Source organism: Vidua chalybeata, chromosome 11 (assembly GCF_026979565.1).
Source record: "Vidua chalybeata isolate OUT-0048 chromosome 11, bVidCha1 merged haplotype, whole genome shotgun sequence".
Taxonomy (NCBI): Eukaryota; Metazoa; Chordata; class Aves; order Passeriformes; family Viduidae; genus Vidua; species Vidua chalybeata.
The window spans coordinates 21,339,519-21,359,328 of record NC_071540.1 but is presented as its reverse complement, the minus strand read 5'-3'; the positions used below and the strand labels follow the sequence as shown (position 1 = coordinate 21,359,328).

The following is a 19,810-nucleotide window of genomic DNA, read 5'->3' as shown; positions in this document are numbered from 1 at the left end:
ACTGGCAAATGCATCAGGCCTCCCCTGGCAGAGACTTCTGCCTGAGGCCAGGCCCTTGGGTGGGAGGGAAGGCTGTGATGGTGCTGGGTGCCAGTACACAGCTATTTTGGAGATGGCTGCAGTCATGTCCTGTCAGTTGTGGAAAGGGTATGATCAAAGGCGCTTCTGTCTGTTGGTTTTGTCTCTGGGATCTCTGGTGCTGACTTTTCCTTCACCCCGAACTAGCCTGCCTGAAGGAGACAGCGGCAGCCGGCTGAGGCAAGACCGAGAGGGAATAAAACTGTTGCGCACCAGGCTGCAAGCTCTGTGCATGTCTGTCCGTCCGTGCAGGCTGTGTGTGCCCGGCGCTGCACGGGCCTGCCCTCGCTCCCGGCGGGGTCCTGCAGGGGCTGGGGTCCTGGAGGGTCCGGGGCTGCGGGGCTCTGAGGGCTTCTCGCGCCTGCACGGTGTGGAGTGTGCGTGGTGCTGTCCCCGCCGCTGTCTCGCTGTCCCGCTGTCCCTGTGGCTGTCCCGCTGTCCGTCCCGCTGTCCCAGTGGCTGTACCCGCGGCTGTCCCGCTGTCCGTCCCACTGTCCGTCCCGCTGTCCCCGCTGTCCATCCCGCTGTCCCTGTGGCTGTCTCGATGTCCCGCTGTCCGTCCCGCTGTCCCTGTGGCTGTACCCGCGCCTGTCCCGCTGTCCGTCCCGCTGTCCCTGTGGCTGTCTCGCTGTCCCGCTGTCCGTCCCGCTGTCCCCGCTGTCCGTCCCGCTGTCCGTCCCGCTGTCCCGCTGTCCGTCCCGCTGTCCCTGTGGCTGTACCCGCGCCTGTCCCGCTGTCCGTCCCGCTGTCCCTGTGGCTGTCCCCGCTGTCCGTCCCGCTGTCCGTCCCGCTGTCCGTCCCGCTGTCCCGCTGTCCGTCCCGCTGTCCCCGCTGTCCGTCCCGCTGTCCGTCCCGCTGTCCCCGCTGTCCGTCCCGCTGTCCCGCCCGCCCTGGACTCCGCCTCGCGCCCACGTGACCATGGGGAGGTTGCGTAGGCCGGAAGTCCGCCCCGGCAGGGAGCGTGGCTTGTCTAGCGACGTTGGGAACTCTATGGTGGCGGCTCTCCCATAGGCTCTGGCCATCGTGTCTATGGTGCATTTGGCTAGAGGGGCTCCTCCCGCCGAGCACTGTGGGGCGGCTATGGCGGCGCTCCGGGAGCCGGGTTACGGTCGCTGAGGGAACTGCGGGGTCCGCGCAGCGCTGCGGCCGCGATGGCCGCGGCGAGCGAGGAGTCACTGCATCGGCTGTCGGGGACGAGCGCGAGCGGCGAGGCGGGCGGGCTGGTACTGCGGCCCGAGCAGCACGTCTTTAAGGCACCGGCCCCGCGCGTCTCCCTGCTGGGACTGGACGTGCTGGCGGCGCAGAAGCGGCGGGAGCGCCAGGAGGAGGCGGCCGGGGGGAAGCGATCCCGTGTCGCGTCCTATAAGGACTGGGAAGAGGGTCGTGACGAGGCGGGCAGCGCCGAGGAGGAGGAAGAGGACGAGGCCAACCGGAGCAACCGCAGAGCTCGCAGGAACAGGTGGCGTTCGCAGGGGCATCCCTGGTGCCCGGTGGCCACGTCCGGCCGGGCAGGGAGCGCAGGGTGGGCACAGTCGGTGACAGGCAGGGCCGCAGCCACCGCTGTGGAGAGAGGGAGACTGCGGGGCGTTATGGCACAGGCTGCAACTGGAGCTGTACGAGACCAGCTGAAGGGCAGCTGTTGCTCAGCACTTCTGAGCATTTTTTCGCTCTGCTCTGCCTGTCCAGACATTACCGCTCTGTCCACGTGGAGACACCTTCCTATACAGGGGGTGTAAGCGAGGAGTTCTTGGAACGCAGCCGGCAACGGGAGAGGGAGCGTCGGGAACATGGAGTCTTTGCCTCCTCCAAGGAGGAGAAGGACCGGAAGAAGGAACGCAGCAGGGATCGGGACCATGATCGTAAACGAGACCGTGGTAATTGCTCAGAGACTTTTGTGGTGCTTCTTGGTTTGGGTTTGGGCTTGTCCTTTGCCCTGTTTATAGTCTTTACTAGTAATGTTTGTGGTGATTTTTGCAGCAGACTTGGGAAGCCTGTTTGTGCAATAGGCACCTGATCCTATTTTGTTTTTGCAGAGGAGCGGGACAGGAGTCATCACAGCAGATCAGAGAGGGATGGCTCATCAGAGCGGAGTGGCAGGAGGGGTGAACCTGAGAGCCCCCGACATCGGCCCAAAGGTGGGAATGGGACCCAGTAAAGCTCTTGTGTGAGATCTAACAGGGAGGGGCTTGGAGTTTTTTATGCTTCCTGCTGTTTTTGCAGGACAGGGGTGATAGAAAAGCTTGTACCTTGTTTGTGGTTAAGGCAAGCATAAAACTCTCAGCTCAGCTTGGGTTTGGGAGCAATGTGCCAGCTGTGTGTGTCTGAAACTCTGGCAGATCTTGGCATGGCGGGGTCTGTTCTGGGCCTGTGCGATGGAAATATGATCCCTTGAAATTCCTTGGAATCACTAGGTCAGCCCCTTCCCTTAGAGGGAGGGCCAGTGGGTACCCTCTCTCCATGCTCCTTTCTCAAAAGATGTTAGGTGGCTCCAGGTGCCCAGGGCCGCTGCTTGAACAACAGGTGTCAAACCCCATCTCTTCTACCAGATGCAGCCACACCATCTCGCTCCAGCTGGGAGGAAGATGATGGTGGTTACAGCAGTGCCCACCGCTCACAGTGGGAGTCTCCATCTCCCACACCTTCCTATCGAGACTCAGAGCGTAGCCACCGGCCGTCATCGCTGCGGGACACGGACCGGCGGGAGCGGGACAGGTACCAGTGCCTGGGGCTGTGCTGTGAGCTGTGGAGCTGCGGAGGGGACTCTGTGTGTATGAGAAGGGTCTGGCTGTGCAGTTCCTCCCACCTGCTGTGTTTTCAGGTCTGTGAGGAGCCGCTACTCTGATAAGACACCATTGCCAACCCCATCATACAAGTACAATGAATGGGCTGATGACCGGAGGCACCTGGGGGCCACGCCACGCCTGTCCCGAGGGAGAGGTGAGGAATCTGGGCTAAGCTGCCTGGGTGGGCAGTGTGGAATCCCCTTTCCTGTGGCACAGAATTGGGGTTTCCTTGGGAACATTCTGGACTCTCTGGCTCACCCCAGGGCGGCGCACAGAAGGGGAGGAGGGCATCGCCTTTGAGACGGAAGAGGAGCGGCAGCAGTGGGAGGATGACCAGCGGGTGAGTCTGGGACGGGCCGGGGGCTTGGGGCCACTAGGCTCTGGGGGCTGGGTGGAACTCAGTGCTGCACCTCTCCCTTCCCAGCAAGCTGACCGGGACTGGTACATGATGGATGAGGGCTACGATGAGTTTCACAACCCTCTGGCTTACTCCTCTGAGGAGTATGTGAAGAAGCGTGAGCAGCACTTGCACAAGCAGAGGCAGAAGCGGATCTCGGCACAGCGGCGGCAGATCAATGAGGTAAGGCCAAGGCGCAGGGTTGGCTGCTCTGAACACATGGGGTTTGCTGCCTCTTGAAACATCCACTTGTCAAGCCCTTGCTCTCAGGTGGAGAAGGACAGTCTTGGGCCAGGCTGAAGGAGTGCTCAGAGGGAAACTGTGCTTGAGTTCCCCTGGAAAACCCAGCCCTGCAACTCCTGCATGGGGAGAATTCCCAGTTGGAGTGGCTGGTGGATTGCAGTGTCCAGAGCAGCAGAAGTGCAGAGGACCATGCTCCTGCTGTTCTAAGTGCGAGTTACATTACTGGGGCTGTCCAGTGTTGGCCCAGTGGATGCTGGGGACAGCTGCTCTCTTTACATGAGCAGGTTTGTGTCCGGGCTTCCTGATGTATTCTGATTGCCTTGCAGGCAATGTCCATCCTGCATTTCCTTGGAGACAGTCCTGTTGACCATGTGTTTCACGTGGGCAGCTTCCTGTACTCTACTGCTTCCAATTACTGTTCCTTCCGTTGTGCTTACTTTCAGGCTCACTAGGTTTGAACCATCCTGTTGCCAGTGCAGAGCCCAGGCCCAAGCTTGGTGTTCTAGTGTGATCTCTGTGACTTTCTGTGGGGCTTAATTGTGTTTCTGATAACGTTGTTTCCTGCAGGATAATGAGCGCTGGGAGACAAATCGCATGCTGACCAGTGGCGTGGTCCATCGGATTGAGGTGGACGAAGATTTTGAGGAGGATAACTCTGCTAAAGTGCATTTGTTGGTGCACAATCTAGTGCCCCCTTTCCTAGATGGAAGGATTGTCTTCACCAAGCAGGTAGAGACTATGGCTGAAGGCACTGATGACAAGGAGCTCTGTACATGTGAGGCCTTTTTAGTAAAGCAGTGACTTTTCCCTGCAGCCAGAGCCAGTCATCCCTGTGAAGGATGCCACCTCGGATTTGGCCATCATAGCTCGGAAAGGCAGCCAGCTGGTGCGCAAGCACAGGGAGCAGAAGGAGCGTAAGAGGGTATGCAGCCTGTGGCTTACTGTACACATTATGTAGTTCCTCAGAGCCTTTTTTGGACTGCAGCATTCAGGCTTTGGCAGCAGTGATGCTAAGGAGTTCATATTTTTGTGATCTGGGACATCCTGGCAGCCCAGCTTACTGTATTGCCTCATAGCAGCTGCTGTGGTGTGATTTTCTTGTGCGCTGCCCTGGGACGTGAATTACCATGCATTTGAACATTTGGGTTATGGAAAAAGGAGGCAGGTGGAAGAATGCCAGGTAGCTTAGGGAATGTCAGCAGGATTTACCTTGTCAGGTCTCAGCAGAAGAGTTGTGAGGAAAAGTATGGGGTAAGGTAGCAGATCAGTTTTTGGGGGTCTTTTCTAGGGACTTTCTCTAAAGCTCACATAGTAGCTGTGGGGAAAGTACAGGTGTGTTCCTTGTATATTGAAACTGGGCTGGATTTGACCTACTTATACTATGAGTGGAATGGTGGTGGTAGCTAAACTGATAGCAGAGGTAGGAGAAAAGCCTGTGAGCTCTTGGCAAGGGTAGGAAGATTATCTCTGGTTCACATCTGTGTAGGTTTAAGTTCAAATTTAATGGAAGGGTCAGCATCTGGAGCTATTTTCTTAGGAGGCAGTTGGTTATCCTTTGCCTTTGCCTGAAGTCTGTGTATCCATCTCAATGTCTTAAAATTTTGCTTCAGTTCATTTGGAAGAGGGGAACCTGATGTAGGAGTGGAGTGTGCATTCTGCACTGGGGAACTGGGGTACTAATATCCTCTTCTTAGTCTTAGGAGTAGGACTGGGGAAGAATTTTGTCTGTACTTGCTGTGGCAAAGTTATGCTGTTCTCTCTCCTTCCAGGCTCAGCACAAGCATTGGGAGCTGGCAGGCACCAAACTGGGAGACATTATGGGGATCAAGAAAGAGGAGGAGAAGGACGAGATGGTGACAGAAGATGGCAAAGTGGATTACAAGTAGGGGCTTGCTCTGAATTACCCTGCTCAGCTGGTAACGGGGGCTATGGGCATAGCAAAGTGAGCAAGGTGAGGCAATTTCAGGACTTGTGGTGTTTCCTTAGAACAGAGCAGAAGTTTGCTGAACACATGAAAGAAAAAAGTGAAGCCAGCAGTGAATTTGCCAAGAAAAAATCGATCCTGGAGCAGAGACAATACCTACCCATCTTTGCTGTACAGCAGGAACTGCTCTCCATCCTCAGGTATGGCTGCCAGGGCATCCCCAGGGCATTGGCCTATCTTTGGGAGCTCAGTTGAGGAATTGTAGAATCATGACCATTGGGAAGTACTCTCAGGAAACAAAATCCATTGCTTTGTGTTTGCTCAGCTCTCCCACCTGAATAGGATGATGCTTAGCTAGAGAACACAAAAGCCCTTGTTTGAAGATATATGAAGAAATGCCTTTTCCTTTTCCTCAGAGACAACAGCATTGTGATTGTGGTGGGGGAGACAGGGAGTGGGAAGACTACTCAGCTGACACAGTATCTCCATGAGGATGGCTACACTGATTATGGCATGATCGGCTGCACACAGCCCCGCAGAGTGGCTGCCATGTCGGTGGCCAAGCGGGTCAGTGAGGAGATGGGGGTGCGTCTAGGGGAGGAGGTGAGTCTGGTAGGGAGTGCAGGGGTGCCACCCAATGACAGAGACTGCATGGGACTGTTGGAAGACTTCTGGTATCTCCACCCTGCCAGGTAGGCTATGCCATCCGCTTTGAGGACTGCACATCTGAGAACACAGTGATCAAGTACATGACAGATGGGATCCTGCTCCGTGAGTCACTGCGGGAGGCTGACCTGGACAACTACAGTGCTATCATCATGGACGAGGCACATGAGCGCTCGCTCAACACTGATGTGCTGTTCGGGCTGCTTCGGGAGGTGCGTGTGAGCCTGGCCTAGAGGACAGCAGTATGGGGCACGTCATCTGGGACAGCCCTTCTCTGCCAGGACTAGGAGAGGGAAGCAGAGCTGCCACATCTCTGTCTGCACTTGACTGCTCCAGCATCCTGGTCCTTGGATCTGGGGGGTTAAGTCTTCTGTAATGCTACCAGAGTCTTGCTGGCTGAATGTCAGAACTGCCCATAGAGAGGACTGCTGGGTTAAGGTTTCCTGGACCGAGGTTGGCAGATCTTTTCAACTGCACTGACCATAGAGCATTTGTGTTTCCTGGCATGCACAGCCAGTGCCTCTGTAGTACAACAGAAGCTCTGTCCTGTGCCATTGTTTCAGAAAGAATGAAAACAGCCCACAGCCACGCATAAATGCACCTTCCATATTGTTCCTTTCATTTGCTTCCTAGGTGGTCGCCCGACGCTCAGATCTGAAGCTTGTTGTTACTTCGGCCACCATGGATGCAGATAAGTTTGCCTCCTTCTTTGGGAACGTTCCCATTTTCCACATTCCTGGGCGCACTTTTCCTGTGGATATTCTTTTCAGCAAGGTATAGTTACTTTTGTGGATGGAAATGCTGTTGGCAGGAGGGGGTTGTGACCTATCTGTGCTGTACTCTGAGGGGACGCACAGGGTAGGAGTGGTTGTGATGTGCTACAATCCTGCATGTAGGACAGGGCAGGTAAGGATATTGGTCCAGATTAACTTGGGCTGTGCTGTTCAGACCCCACAGGAGGATTATGTGGAGGCTGCAGTGAAACAAGCCTTGCAGGTCCACTTGTCTGGTGCTCCTGGAGACATCCTCGTCTTCATGCCTGGCCAGGAGGATATCGAGGTGAGTTGGAAGGACAGGCACTATCCTACCCCCTTGTTTCAGTCTGATGTTTTCACCCCTCTTTGTATCTAGGTGACCTCAGAGCAGATTGTGGAGCATCTTGAGGAGCTGGAGAAGGCACCTGCTCTTGCTGTACTGCCAATCTACTCTCAGCTGCCCTCGGACTTGCAGGCCAAGATCTTCCAGAAGGTGCTGATGTGTGCTTTGTGATTAGGGTGGGGACAGGGAAAACTGGAGCAGGAGACAGTACAGAGCAGGAGTGAGAGGTGTAGATATACTTTGGTATTGCATGTGGAGGGTGAGAGAAAGCATGTAGTCCACCCCACTTCCCAGGAGTCACCCCTGTCATCTGCCACTCTGCACTCCTCCTCGGCGGAGCAGAGCCACAGCCAGGGGTGTGACTGACATGCAGTGTGCTTGCAGGCTCCTGATGGGGTCAGGAAGTGCATCGTTGCCACTAACATCGCAGAGACCTCACTGACAGTGGATGGTATCATGTTTGTGATTGACTCTGGCTACTGCAAATTGAAGGTGAGCCAGGGTTTTCTATACTGTCTGTCTCTGGTTTCTGGTGTAGGTTGAGGGAGTTCTGAGGTCATGATCCAGCCTTCCTCTTACATCTGTCTGACTTTCTTGTGCCCTGAAGGTTTTCAACCCCCGTATAGGCATGGATGCACTGCAGATCTACCCCATAAGTCAGGCCAATGCCAATCAGAGGGCCGGCCGAGCTGGCCGGACAGGCCCAGGCCATTGTTTCAGGTAGGCATGTCACTGGTGTTCCTGTTCCTGTTGTATGCTCAGCTTGGCATCAGATTATGTATATCTTTTTCTCACTGGAGCTGTTCATTATCTTGAACTCTGGGGGTGGTGTGGGCAGTAGGCAGGCCTGAAGGCCTTCTTTGGACCCAGTCCTTCTGCAGAGAAAAGGATGTGCTCCACTTTCTTCCTGTGCCCATCTTCACTTGTGGCTGGTCTGCCCTGGATGCCATTGGGATGAGAGCCAAACCAAAGGCCTTTCCCAGGCTATGCTGTGAGACCAGGGAAGGGCTGTGCTTGGTCATGTTCTGTGCTGCAGCCCAAACACCCCAATGCGCTGGGGAGACCCCACTTTGGCTGGGCTACTAGTGCCTCCCCAGGGTCCTGCTCTTGGGTGCAGGGTTGCTGCCCTGTGCCGTGCTGGGCCGGGCTGGGCAGAGGCTGGCAAGTCTGTAAGGAGTGCAGTGGCCGAACAGGAGGAGCATGCTCTTGGCATCTCTTCCCAGGCTCTACACCCAGAGTGCCTACAAGAATGAGCTGCTGACAACCACGGTGCCTGAGATCCAGCGCACCAACCTCGCCAATGTAGTGCTCTTGCTCAAGTCCCTGGGTGTGCAAGACCTGCTGCAGTTCCACTTCATGGATCCGCCCCCTGAAGACAATATGCTGAACTCCATGTACCAGCTGTGGATCCTGGGGGCCTTGGATAACACAGGTATTGGCTGCTGGGGTAGGCTGCCAGCCCGTGGAACTAGGGCCTGCCCAGCTGCTGATCACTGATCCCTGTTCTGTTCCTACAGGTGGTCTGACCTCTACAGGACGCCTCATGGTGGAGTTCCCACTGGACCCTGCACTCTCCAAAATGCTCATTGTCTCCTGTGACATGGGTTGCAGCTCTGAGATCTTGCTTGTTGTCTCCATGTTGTCTGTGCCTGCCATCTTTTACCGACCTAAGGTATGAGATGCTGCTGTTCCAGCAGCTCAGGGCCCTTCCCTGCCCTTTGACTAACCCATGTTCTTTGCTCACCCTTCAGGGCCGAGAGGAGGAGAGTGACCAAGTGCGGGAGAAATTTGCTGTTCCAGAGAGTGATCACTTGACTTACTTGAATGTTTACCTGCAGTGGAAAAACAACAGCTATTCTACTCTGTGGTGCAATCAGCACTTCATCCACGCCAAGGCCATGCGGAAGGTGAGGCTGTGGCTGTAAGGCTTGGGAGACAGCCTTATACAGAAGAGGGATCTGACCAGCACACACCTTTGCAGGTGCGGGAGGTGCGTGCCCAGCTCAAGGACATTATGGTGCAGCAGCGAATGAGCCTGGCATCCTGTGGTACAGACTGGGATGTTGTCAGGAAGTGCATCTGTGCTGCATATTTCCATCAGGCTGCAAAGCTGAAGGTGAGAGGTGTCTGAGCTGCCTGGGGGCTGCAAGGCCCTGCCTGGGAACAGGTGGACTAAGCACACTTGTCTTTGCAGGGCATTGGGGAGTATGTGAACATCCGCACAGGCATGCCCTGCCACCTGCACCCCACGAGCTCTCTGTTTGGCATGGGCTACACACCAGATTACATTGTGTATCATGAACTGGTTATGACTACCAAGGTGAGCTTGAGCTGAGGGCTAGCAGGAAGGGTGATGAGTGCTCCGGGGGAGATGGGAGGGCTTTGCTGTGAGACTGAGATCTGTCTGAGTGGCAGATATCAGCCTTTCCCATCTATACCAAGTAGGCATGTTTTTTTCATCTGTTTGTCCCTTACCCCATTATTTTTCTCTGGCTTCTGTGGGATATGTTTGATCCTCCTTGTGGTCAAATCCAACCTGTAGCAGCTTCTGAGGCCAGGAGGAATTGTCTGGAAGGGATATGGTCCCAGCCTGAGAAGTGCCATCAGCAACTAGGGGAGGAAGGGAGCTGCTATAGCTCTGGGAATGGTGCCCAGGCCCCAAGGATGCCATCTTGCTATCCTGGTATTTTTGTCCCTGCAGGAGTACATGCAGTGTGTCACTGCTGTGGATGGAGAGTGGCTGGCAGAGCTGGGCCCCATGTTCTACAGTATCAAACATGCTGGCAAGTCACGCCAGGTAAGTGTTCTGTCCTGGAGAAGCTGGCAAACTGCAGGCCCTCTGCATCCTGCTGCTGTATGTGTGTGTATTGACATGAAGGGAGCAAGCTTGTGGGCATGCAGGGAGTCTGCTGTCCCTGACCTGCTGCTGCCTTGCCTCAGGAGAACCGGCGCCGTGCCAAGGAGGAGGCATCTGCCATGGAGGAGGAAATGGCTTTGGCAGAGGAGCAGCTGCGTGCCCGCCGGGAGGAGCAGGAGCGCCGTAACCCACTGGGCAGTGCAAGGTGCGTGATAGCCCTGCCTGCCCATGCCTGTGTGGAGGATCCCAGCTTCCCTGTGGGAGTTTTGGTGCAGGAAAAGGTTGCATTTTCCATTAATTGCCCTTGTCCTCTTTGACAGGTCTACTAAAATCTATACCCCTGGGCGAAAGGAGCAGGGGGAGGCCCTGACCCCACGACGCACCCCAGCCCGCTTTGGTCTCTAAGAAGGCACAACCTGTTGCTTTGAGGATTAAGGTGGTGCCCAGCTACCCTAATCAGTGTATTCTGAGGTCTCTACAGCTTGTGGCCCTGGAAGACTTTGGTGCTTGGCACTAATTTTATTACAGAACAGAAAGAATTTTATTTGTTTAAAGGTTGTAAGTCTAATCCTTGCTTTTTTTTGCACTGCTGCTTGTCCTGGAAGAGGTAGCTCTGGTAGCTCTACCTCCTGGTGGAGGTAGCTCTGCAGAATCATGCGGGGCTGGTGCTGTCAAGTTGTTGCCCTGTACAACCTGGAACAGGGCACAAAATTAAAGTGACCTGGAGGACACATACAGCCTGTCCCTGTTTTGAGCCTGGCCCATACCCCTGCAAAGGCATTTCTCCCACAGCCCATGCCCAGGACAGGCAGCTGGTGCCCAGCTGTCCCTGCACAGCGGGGACCATTGGCCCAGCCCTGTTTCAGGCCAGGCTGTGCTAGGAATTCTGCTCACTTTTTCAGCTGCTCACACTTGGGCTGCTCAGGTGTTCTGAACATTAGGTACAGGTTCTCCTCCTGCATCCTGCCTAGTGTGTCTTGAATGCCTGTTTGTATCCTGCACCTGCTCTGTCACCTTGCTGAGCTCTTCCTTAAGGAAAGCCAGCTCCACCTTGCAGACAACCAGCTCGTCTTCTCTCAGAGCCAGAGTTTGCTCACTGTCCAGGTGTAGCTGCTGCCAGTGTTGGACTAGGCTGCTCAGCTCCTGCAGCCTCTCCTGGAGGTAGTAGGTCTGCCCATGGCACAGTGAGAGACATAGGCTGAGCACAGACTCCTGGTCTTTCACAGGAAGACTTGAGACATCCTTACCTCCTGTTTGCTCTGCTCCTTGAAGGTCTGCATCCTCCTCAGCTCCCGATGAAGCTGCTTCCTGTGTGTCTTGTAGGCTGCAATCTTTTCCGCCTGCTTGGTGCTCTCTTGTCGAGCTTGGGCCAGCTCTGCCTGGAGGTTCTCCATGTCCTGCACCTGCCAGCAAAGCTGTGGGGCAGGGAGGGTGTTTGGCTATGGCTGAGCCTCTCCTGGAGAAAGGAGAGGAGTCTGAGACTGAGGCTGCATCCCTGTCCTGTCCTACCTTGCCCTCACCTGTTGCTGCAGCTCTGCCACTTTTCTGTGTAGGCCTTGGATGGCCTCGTTGGTTCTGCTCAGCTGCTGCAGACTCTGTTGCTCCTGGGCCTGGGTGGCTCCCAGCTGCTCCTGCAGCTGGGCTGGGCTGTACTGCAGGCCTTGACTCTGCTCCCATGCCCCCAGCTGCAGAGAAAGCAGCACATTGGGGGTTGGCCTTGTGCTGTGTGCCCTGCCCTGAGCGCAGGCACAGCTGCCCTCTGTGAGCTGCAGGATGCTCAGGGCTGGCTGGTGCCTGGCTGTGTCAGGTGGTGGGGGCAGGCTGGCATTGTTGCCTCCCACCTTGTCCCAGGGCTTCTGGGGGAAAAGGAGACGGGGTCAGCCCTGCAGTGTGGTTGTCATGGCTCCTGTGCCCCCCTGGCTGTGTCCCCCTTGCCCCTAGGCTTGGAGTAGTGGCTGCGGGGCTGCCAGCACTGACCTGCTTGAGCAGCTCTCTGCTGTCCTGTGGGATATCGTGGCTGGTGTCAAAACCACTGTGGGCAGCCAAGTAGGAGGTGACCTCTGTCTGCACTGCCTGGTCCTTCAGGTGGAGGGGTGCATCACTGACCTGTCAGTACCCAGCAGGGTGTGGGATCACCCTGTGCCCCTGTTGTGTGGAGCTGAGGCTGCAGAAGGAGCCTTTTTGGGACAACCCATGGACAATGGACTGTTGGGCAGGGCCTGTGACAGAGGAATGTGGCCTGCGCCAGGTGGGAGGCAGAAAGGCTGCTGACTTCTGATCTCTGTGCAGTCCCCACAGTGCCCTCCCTATTGTGGCAGTATCTGTTGGACACCCAGCAGCCCTGGAAAGTCATTTCTGTGGTCCCCAACCTGTGGCAGAGCATGGGCACATGGAGAGTGGTGATCCCAGCTCATTGGCTCATTGGCACTGCAGCAGTGCCACCAGCCCTGGGACAGTGCCCAGGGTGGCAGTGGGGCTGTTAGGGCCTGCATTCTTCCAGCTCTGCTCAGCTGGGTGGATTGGGCTGTGCCAGCCAGGCCTGCCTTGTGGCTAGGCTGCTCTGTACAGGTGGTGCTAGAGCCACATGTGGCTGGCAGGATGTTCTCTACCCTCCCCTGGGGGGTCCAGGTGTTTGCACAGGCTCTGGGGCAGGCGTGGTGCCTAGCCTGTGGTGGAGTGGCAGTGGGGGACACATGCAGCTTGGTCTGTCACCACTGTGCCCAGCACTGGTACCTTGCCCATCAGTGCCTGCAACTGCTGCATCAGAATGACCAAGTCCTGGTGCTCCTGCTCTACTGCACACTCCTGCTCCTGCAGCTGGACCAGTTGTTTGTGGTTTGTGCCCCTGCAGAAGTCCAGGTCCAGCTGCAATGCCTGTATCATGGCTAGCACCTCAGCTGGCTCCAGATTTTCCTGCTGTGTGTCCTGGCATGCTCTGGGCTCCCCATGCTGTGGCTCCAGTACCAATGCTTGCCTTTGGCCCTAGGACATGGCATGAGCAGCATGTGTCCAGCTCACCACTGTAGCCAGCCAATCTTGCAGCTCCTGTCTGGGCAGGCACTGGGGCTGGACAATGCTGGCAGTCCTAGTACTGTGCAGAGCAGCACTGGACCGTGTTGTAGCCCTTCCCCACCAGGTAGCACTGCCCCACATGTGTGCATGTTCTGGCAGTTCCTTTGGGCTCGTGAAAAGCCAAGCCCCTGACACCACTGGCCCACCACACTGCAGTGAACTGTGGCCACTGTGGGAAATGGTGGCAGTGGGACCAGTGCAGCCACAGCAGGACTGGATCCCCCTGAGCCCTTGTGCTCTCCCCAGCCCTGGGGAAGAGGTGTCTGGTGGTGCAGGCAAGGGTTGGTCAGGGCCTACTGTACCACCTGGCCACCAATCTGTGGCTATGCAACCAGTGCCTGGGTTGAGCATATGGTTGGCGCTGCTCACCTTGGGCTGCCAGGCCTCTGTCTCCTGCTGAAGCTGCTGGATGGAGCTGGTCAGCTCTGGTGTTGTTTCCTTTACCCCTGGCAGATCTCTACAGGAGCCTTCAGGCTGATCCTGAGGTGCAGGAACCTCCCAGGGCATACCAAATTTTGGCCACTCTCTCACTGTTGGAAGGACCATAACCTTTCCTGCGGCTCCAGACAGCCCTTTGTCCCACGGATGTCACTCAGCCCTGCCTGGGGCAGCCCCACCCTCCCATGGTATTGGCACTGCACTCCCTGTCTGAGGAGCCTCTGCTGCCAGCAGGAGAAGCCTAGCCTGGGGCTCCTGGAAAAGCAGAGCAGAGCTGTGTGGGGCTGTGGCCCTCTCCTCAGCAGCAGCTGGTCCTACTGCTGCCCACAGTTCTCACTGCAGCCTTCCTGTGCCATGCTCCTCACCATCTTGTGTCCCTGGCATGCTGTGTGACACTATTCCATATGCCACTGTGAGGTCACCAGGTCCTGGGCATCATCCTCAGAAATGGTCCTGGACATGGCAGCACCCCTGTGTCAGGGCAGGGCCTTGCCACCCTCATGCTGCCCCTGCACTGTCCTCAGGCCATACTCAGTCTGTGGCCAGTCCCAGAACATACTGCTGGGCTGTGGCCAGGGCCAGGTGACAGTGGGGATGGCAGTGCTCAGGCTGTGCCCTGTGGTAAGCCACCCACACAAGGGACAGGGCTGGGGGGACCTGCTGCAGGGGCACATCCTGACAGGACCACGGGCCACAGGCCCGTGGGGAGGCTGAGTGTGGACAGGAAAGGCTGAGAGTGCATGTCCGGCTGTCCCGCCCTGCCTGGGGCCACCCCACAGTGCCCAGGTAATCAGATCAGTGACGCGCTCTCTGTGTGCCAGTGCTGCCTTGACTGTGGATGCACAGTGATGGTGTGAGCCCAGACCTGCTGCTGGCCTGTGCTGGTGACATGGGACTCCCTGGCTGTGTGTGCCCCCTTGCCAACGCTCAGTGCAGTTTCACAGGTAAGTGTTTTAACTGGAAATTTCCAAGGCTGAACTGGGCCCAGAAGGTGAATGCAGATGTACCATAGCAGAAATCATCAGTTGCCATGACAACCTGCTCCACCAGCGGGTCACAGTCATGGGTGATGGGAGCAGGCACAGCACCAACAGTCTTGTAAGCAGGGCTGCTGAACCCCCTGCTTCCAGAACACAACTGAATTTGGCCACAGTTTCTGCCACTGCAAGGAAATAAAATTTCCCTGCAGACTTCAGTCTTGTTCAGGCAGCGACAGCCAGGGCACAAAGCATCCACAGCGCACAGAGCCTTTATGGGACAAAGCCTCATGGCATGTGTGCTGTGCTGTGCCATGTTGCATGGTGCCACAGGCAATGCTGCTCTGTACCACAGATGTGCCACACTGTGCTGAGCTGCAGGCAGTGCTTACCTTGAAGGGTTCAACACTGCTCCAGCTCCTTGTGAGTGTGTGGGGCAGCCCCACAGCCGTGACCCACAGCTGCCTGCCTGTAGTCAGCTGGTGCTGGGAGGACAGGGGATCAAAATTGGCCCCTCTGCTGTGTGAGCACAGTCCTGGGGGTGGGAGTTGTCTCACTTTAATTACTGCAGTAATGCTACTCTTTTCAGTGCCACCTTAATTGAAATTAAACAGCTGCCATGTTCAGGCTGGGACAAAAGTGAATCCTTTTTCATTCCCCTCCAGTTTAATGAAGACTGACATGCTGGGAGAAAACAAAGGCGATCCAGCTGCTGCCTCTTGCTGGCACATGCATCAGCAATTACCGGTGACCCTGTGGGCCGGCAGAGACACCCCAGAGCACCCCGCAGCCATCAGCCCCAGGCAGCCCAGTCCTGTGTCTTGGAGAGCTCCTGCCCAAAAGGTCTGGCTGGGGGCGTGCAGGGAATGGGGTGCCCACAACATGGGGCATGCAGCACAGGGGTATCAGTGCCCAGATTCTGTATCCAGGCTTTCACTCCATCTGTTAAGAAGTGTCTGGCCACCAACCATGACCCAGCGCGGCCCCTCACCTCTCCCCATGCTGCCAGGGTCCTGCCATCCCTGTGGGCTCAACCAGCTTCAGCCTCACAAAGTCACCAACTAGCCCATGCAGTGCCCTCAGCCTCAAGCCAGGGCAGCAGTGTCAGGCCAGGAGTCCTCTCCAATCTTAAGGTTTTTTCTGTTTTAGGACCAGGAGTTTGCTTCATGCCATTCAGTACGTTAAAATATGCAAAATGAGGTGCTGCTACAAACCTCATTAACATCCGCCTCCAACATCATTAAGATGTTTCCAAGAAAATTAATTGAGAGACTCATTAAAAATAAATTAAGAAAAATGTGTTGCAGAGCGCCTGCTCCAAGCTCGTAAATCACGGCTCAGAGCTCCAGGCCGCTGCACAGGCAATTAACGCCAGCCAATTTGTTTTATCCTGGCTGTGAAAATTAGAAAGCAGACATGGAGATTAGATTAGGCATGTCTGTCAAGCGGAACTTGGAGTGAATATTTTAAGATACAAAATGGAAATCAGAAAACAAAGCTGGGACTTCATTCAGGAGAGCTGGCGGGCAGAGTGGCTGGGGTGGAAGGAGTTTTGCATGTTCTCTGTGCCATGACTGTGTGTCAATGACACCCATCTTGTGGTCATGCCACCACCAGCTCCGTCCTCCCCTGCACATCGCCCATCTTTGGTGGCTGCGCAGACACCAATCACCCCTCTTGGGGAGCATGAGCTCACAGTGAGAGTGTTCTGAGCTGCTGTGTGTGACACAGCCCAAGCCAACACATTGCCCGTATGTGCCAATTAGACACTTGGATTAGCAAACACAATGCAACTGGGTAAGACCACTGCTTGGGCCTCCATCAGCTTTAGGCCATTGGTGGCCCTTTGTCCATCTCCAGTATCTTCCATCACAGGAGCTCAAACCACTTGATATTCATGAACCAAACTGCAGGGCCCCTCTGTAAAACAAGTGCTGTGATCCTTGTTTCACACAGATGAGCCAAAGAAGAGATGACTTAAGGTCTCATTTGTACTTACATGAATGCACAAGCAGCTCATGCAGTAGCTGCTGCACTGGCACATCCCAGTAGTGTGTGGGACACCCTGGTGGCTGCTCATGCAGCCAAATGTCCAGCTGTGGTGGTGGCATGGCCCTTCGTGGCAGTGGGAACCTGTGTGCTACCAGTGCTCATGGTGCAGGGGGACCACGGAGCTCTAGGAAAGGCTCCAGAAGGAGTCATGGGCACTGCACAACTCAAGTGCTGTTCTGTGAGAGGTTTAGTGCAGAGCAAGGGGTAGTTTGGTCACACATCAGAATGCAAGAGGAAAGTGGGAACAGAGCAGAAGGAGGCTCTTGTATCAGCAGGCAGAAATGCACCCCAGTCTGTGAGATGACACAAACCAAACTGAAGCTGGAGTTCAACACACAGAGAAATGGTTACCCCTTGGCAGAGCAAGTTGGACACTGTGGATGGGCCATCCATGGCCTCTTGGAACCAAGTCTGGATGGCTCATTTCCAGCTCTGCCTATCAGTCCCTGATCCCAAAGCAGACAGTGATGCTGGTCCTTTAATGAGGTCTTACTGCCACGCTGGTGCCATGAGCCAGGACTCCCCATCTGCTCATGTTGTTCCAGCTCCTGCCATGGGCAAGGACACCTTCCACCTTCCAGGGTACTCCAAGCCCTGTCCAGCCTGGCCTTGGACACTCCAGGGATGCGGCACCCACATCTGCTCTGGGCACCTGGTAGCAGTGGTGGGCAGGGGCTGAGAGAGAGCTGAGGTCACCGGAGTGGGGCTCGGGGTGCTGAGGTGACAGGAGTGGGGCTCAGGGAGCTGAGGTGACAGGAGCGGGGCTTGGGGAGCTGAGGTGACAGGAGCGGGGCTCGGGGAGCTGAGGTGACAGGAGCGGGGCTCAGGGAGCTGAGGTGACAGGAGCGGGGCTTGGGGAGCTGAGGTGACAGGAGCGGGGCTCGGGGAGCTGAGGTGACAGGAGCGGGGCTCAGGGAGCTGAGGTGACAGCGGTGGGTTCGGGGAGCTGAGGTGACAGCGGTGGGCTCGGGGAGCTGAGATGACAGGAGCGGGGCTCGGGGTGCTGAGGTGACAGGAGCGGGGCTCGGGGAGCTGAGGTGACAGGAGCGGGGCTCGGGGTGCTGAGGTGAGAGCGGTGGGCTCGGGGAGCTGAGGTGACAGCGGTGGGCTCGGGGAGCTGAGATGACAGGAGCGGGGCTCGGGGTGCTGAGGTGACAGCGGTGGGCTCGGGGAGCTGGGGGTGCCTCAGGGCCCGCAGTGCCGGGGGGCTGCGGCGGAAGCCTCGCGCATGCGCGCTGACAAGCTCCGCTCCGTCTCGTTCCCGCCCGGCAGGGGTCGCTCTCGGCCCGCGCGGCGCTGCCCGTGAGGGCGGCTCCGCCCCGGGCACCCCTCGAGCATCCCCCGGCGCTCCCTCCGGGCATCCCCCGAGCAACCTCTCCCGGGCGCCCCTCGAGCATCCCCGAGCACCGCCTGGGCACCCGCCAAGCACCACCAAGCACACCCCGGGCACGCCCCAATCGCCCCCAGCACCTTTGTTCTGCCGCGGTCCCGGTCGGGCTGGGCGGAGGGCCGGGACCGCTGCCCCGGGCTGGGGTGCCCGGGCCGGCGCTGCCGAGCCGAGGTTCCCAGAGGGGGCTGTCCCAGGGATGGCGGTGCCCGTGCCGGGGGAGCAGGTGCAGGGAGTGCCGGGCCGGGGGCTTGCCTGGAGCAGGGGTGCCCGGTGATGGGAGTGCCCGCGCCGGGTCTGCCCGGTGCTCCCGCCGCAGCTCAGCCTCCACCCGGGGCAGGCAGAGGGCTGGCAGGTCTTGAACTGGGAATGGGATTCATGAACGGGGAAGCGGGATCAACGTCTCGGTCGGTAGAATCTTAATAAGCCTTAAAGGTTATTTCTGAGTGGTTCCAGTGACAATTCTTGACCCTTCGTGTTGGCAGGGAGCCGTACCCCGGCCCGATCCCATCTCATCAGCAGCAACTGCCCGGGGCATGCTGCTGTATTTGGGATGAGGAACAGCGACAGAAATACAGGCAGTGTGGCCATAGTCCACCGGGAGCGATAGCAATCGGGACTTGCAGGGCTTTGCATTCTGCGGTGCGAATGATCTCATTATCCTTGCGAGGGTCTCAGCCAGCTACTTGAAAAATACTTATTAAAAACCACAGCAACTCTAGGGAGAGGGAAGGAAGAGAGAACAAACTGGATGTGTAAAAACAGAAGGGGGAAACAGCCACAGTAGCAATAATGGGTCGGGACCTGTCTGCCCTGCTGTCTTTCTAGTGGAGGCTGAGAGGCCATGACATCCCAGAGTGCACATCAGTGTTTTGCCTCTGCTCTGTTCCTCTAGCTAGCACATGTTCCCATGAAACCTCAGAGTGGGGAGTGTTGGTGCATGAGGAGGCCCACCCAGCCCAGTCACCCAGGAGCCAACCTCTGACATTCCGGGTTACCTGGCTCAACCCCTTGTCTTGCCCCGGTGGCGTCAGCCAGAGCAGGCCACCCAGGGCTAGCCTGGTTGTGCTTAAACACTTCCCCCCAGGGTGAGAAGGAGGGCGCAGATGGGCACTGGAGCGGCCCCGCAGGTGTGCAGCGGTCCCTGGAGCTGCCTCCTGCCTGCTGCTGGTGCTGCTGTGTATTCACACCATCACGGCACCATTTCCCCTGCTGCTTCTGCCAACTGCATCTCAGGTTTTTGAATCTGTGGGTTAAGGACATACACAAACTCTATAGAAGCTGTCATGTGTTCCTCCAAGGAACCAAGAAATGGAAATCATCAGAAAGTAGAAATTCTGCTGGAAAATTGAGGGAACAAATGAAGCAAAAGCAGTGCTGCTCGGGTCTGGTCACAGGACACGAGGCACTGGTGGTTCTTGCAATCACAGTCACTAAGTTGCTGGAAGAGGGATAGCGCCCCTGGACAGCCACATCAGCAGCTCTGGGGCCTCCTTCTGAGCAAGCAGTGATGGCAGCACTGTGTGGGAGGTCAATAAAAAGCAAGGGGGCTGAGGGGAGACAAAAACCAGAGGGAGCTGGGTAAATGGAAAGAGACTGTGGTGGTGGGGAGCACAGGGAGAACCTCCAAAGGGCAGGAGGTAATGGGGATACAGATATGAAGCAGAAATAGAGGGTCCCCCCTTCCCTTCCCTTCCCTTCCCTTCCCTTCCCTTCCCTTCCCTTCCCTTCCCTTCCCTTCCCTTCCCTTCCCTTCCCTTCCCTTCCCTTCCCTTCCCTTCCCTTCCCTTCCCTTCCCTTCCCTTCCCTTCCCTTCCCTTCCCTTCCCTTCCCTTCCC

General features: G+C 56.8%; 2 protein-coding genes and 1 long non-coding RNA gene across 5 annotated transcripts; 2 read left to right on the top strand and 1 right to left on the bottom strand.

The window, feature by feature from the left end:
* Positions 1–1,017: 1,017 nt before the first annotated feature.
* On the top strand, positions 1,018–10,604 carry DHX38 (DEAH-box helicase 38). The gene is made up of 26 exons (XM_053952505.1): positions 1,018–1,537; positions 1,765–1,952; positions 2,112–2,213; positions 2,625–2,790; positions 2,897–3,015; positions 3,125–3,201; positions 3,286–3,441; positions 4,069–4,230; positions 4,316–4,423; positions 5,271–5,383; positions 5,488–5,625; positions 5,842–6,028; positions 6,118–6,303; positions 6,725–6,865; positions 7,040–7,150; positions 7,223–7,339; positions 7,574–7,681; positions 7,797–7,909; positions 8,413–8,621; positions 8,707–8,861; positions 8,941–9,096; positions 9,171–9,305; positions 9,384–9,509; positions 9,891–9,986; positions 10,130–10,251; positions 10,367–10,604. The coding sequence occupies exons 1-26, from the start codon at positions 1,230–1,232 to the stop codon at positions 10,449–10,451; spliced, it is 3,684 nt and encodes a 1,227-aa protein (XP_053808480.1). The 5' UTR covers positions 1,018–1,229; the 3' UTR covers positions 10,452–10,604.
* Positions 10,605–10,652: 48 nt separating this feature from the next.
* Positions 10,653–13,919, bottom strand: PMFBP1 (polyamine modulated factor 1 binding protein 1). Of its 3 annotated transcripts, none has more exons than XM_053952540.1 (7): positions 13,488–13,919; positions 12,780–13,028; positions 12,024–12,152; positions 11,567–11,731; positions 11,294–11,461; positions 10,941–11,216; positions 10,653–10,739 (listed from the first exon to the last, which is right to left on the bottom strand). In XM_053952540.1, the coding sequence occupies exons 1-6, from the start codon at positions 13,662–13,664 to the stop codon at positions 10,968–10,970; spliced, it is 1,137 nt and encodes a 378-aa protein (XP_053808515.1). In that variant the 5' UTR covers positions 13,665–13,919; the 3' UTR covers positions 10,653–10,739; positions 10,941–10,967. The 3 variants fall into 3 exon arrangements, with proteins under 3 accessions (XP_053808515.1, XP_053808518.1, XP_053808516.1); XM_053952543.1 differs by having other exon boundaries at positions 12,780–12,891; positions 13,488–13,917; XM_053952541.1 differs by lacking the exon at positions 12,780–13,028.
* An 85-nt stretch (positions 13,920–14,004) lies between these two features.
* LOC128793414 (uncharacterized) lies at positions 14,005–15,834 on the top strand. Its single transcript, XR_008432799.1, has 3 exons — positions 14,005–14,177; positions 14,378–14,500; positions 15,199–15,834. It is a non-coding gene; the product is annotated as an uncharacterized LOC128793414 (long non-coding RNA).
* Positions 15,835–19,810: the final 3,976 nt, after the last annotated feature.

What these genes read in the sequence shown, in the direction of transcription:
- DHX38 (XM_053952505.1), top strand. Translation starts at nt 1,230, where the DNA reads ATGGCCGCGGCGAGCGAGGAGTCACTGCATCGGCTGTCGGGGACGAGC. An exon ending in CGCAGAGCTCGCAGGAACAG is followed by an intron (nt 1,538 to 1,764) that starts GTGGCGTTCGCA and finishes CTGCCTGTCCAG; the next exon opens with ACATTACCGCTCTGTCCACG. An exon ending in AGGCCAAGATCTTCCAGAAG is followed by an intron (nt 7,340 to 7,573) that starts GTGCTGATGTGT and finishes GTGTGCTTGCAG; the next exon opens with GCTCCTGATGGGGTCAGGAA.
- PMFBP1 (XM_053952540.1), bottom strand. Translation starts at nt 13,664, where the DNA reads ATGGTCCTTCCAACAGTGAGAGAGTGGCCAAAATTTGGTATGCCCTGG. An exon ending in CAGAGGCCTGGCAGCCCAAG is followed by an intron (nt 13,029 to 13,487) that starts GTGAGCAGCGCC and finishes GCCATGTCCTAG; the next exon opens with GGCCAAAGGCAAGCATTGGT. An exon ending in TGGCAGAGCTGCAGCAACAG is followed by an intron (nt 11,462 to 11,566) that starts GTGAGGGCAAGG and finishes CCTGCCCCACAG; the next exon opens with CTTTGCTGGCAGGTGCAGGA.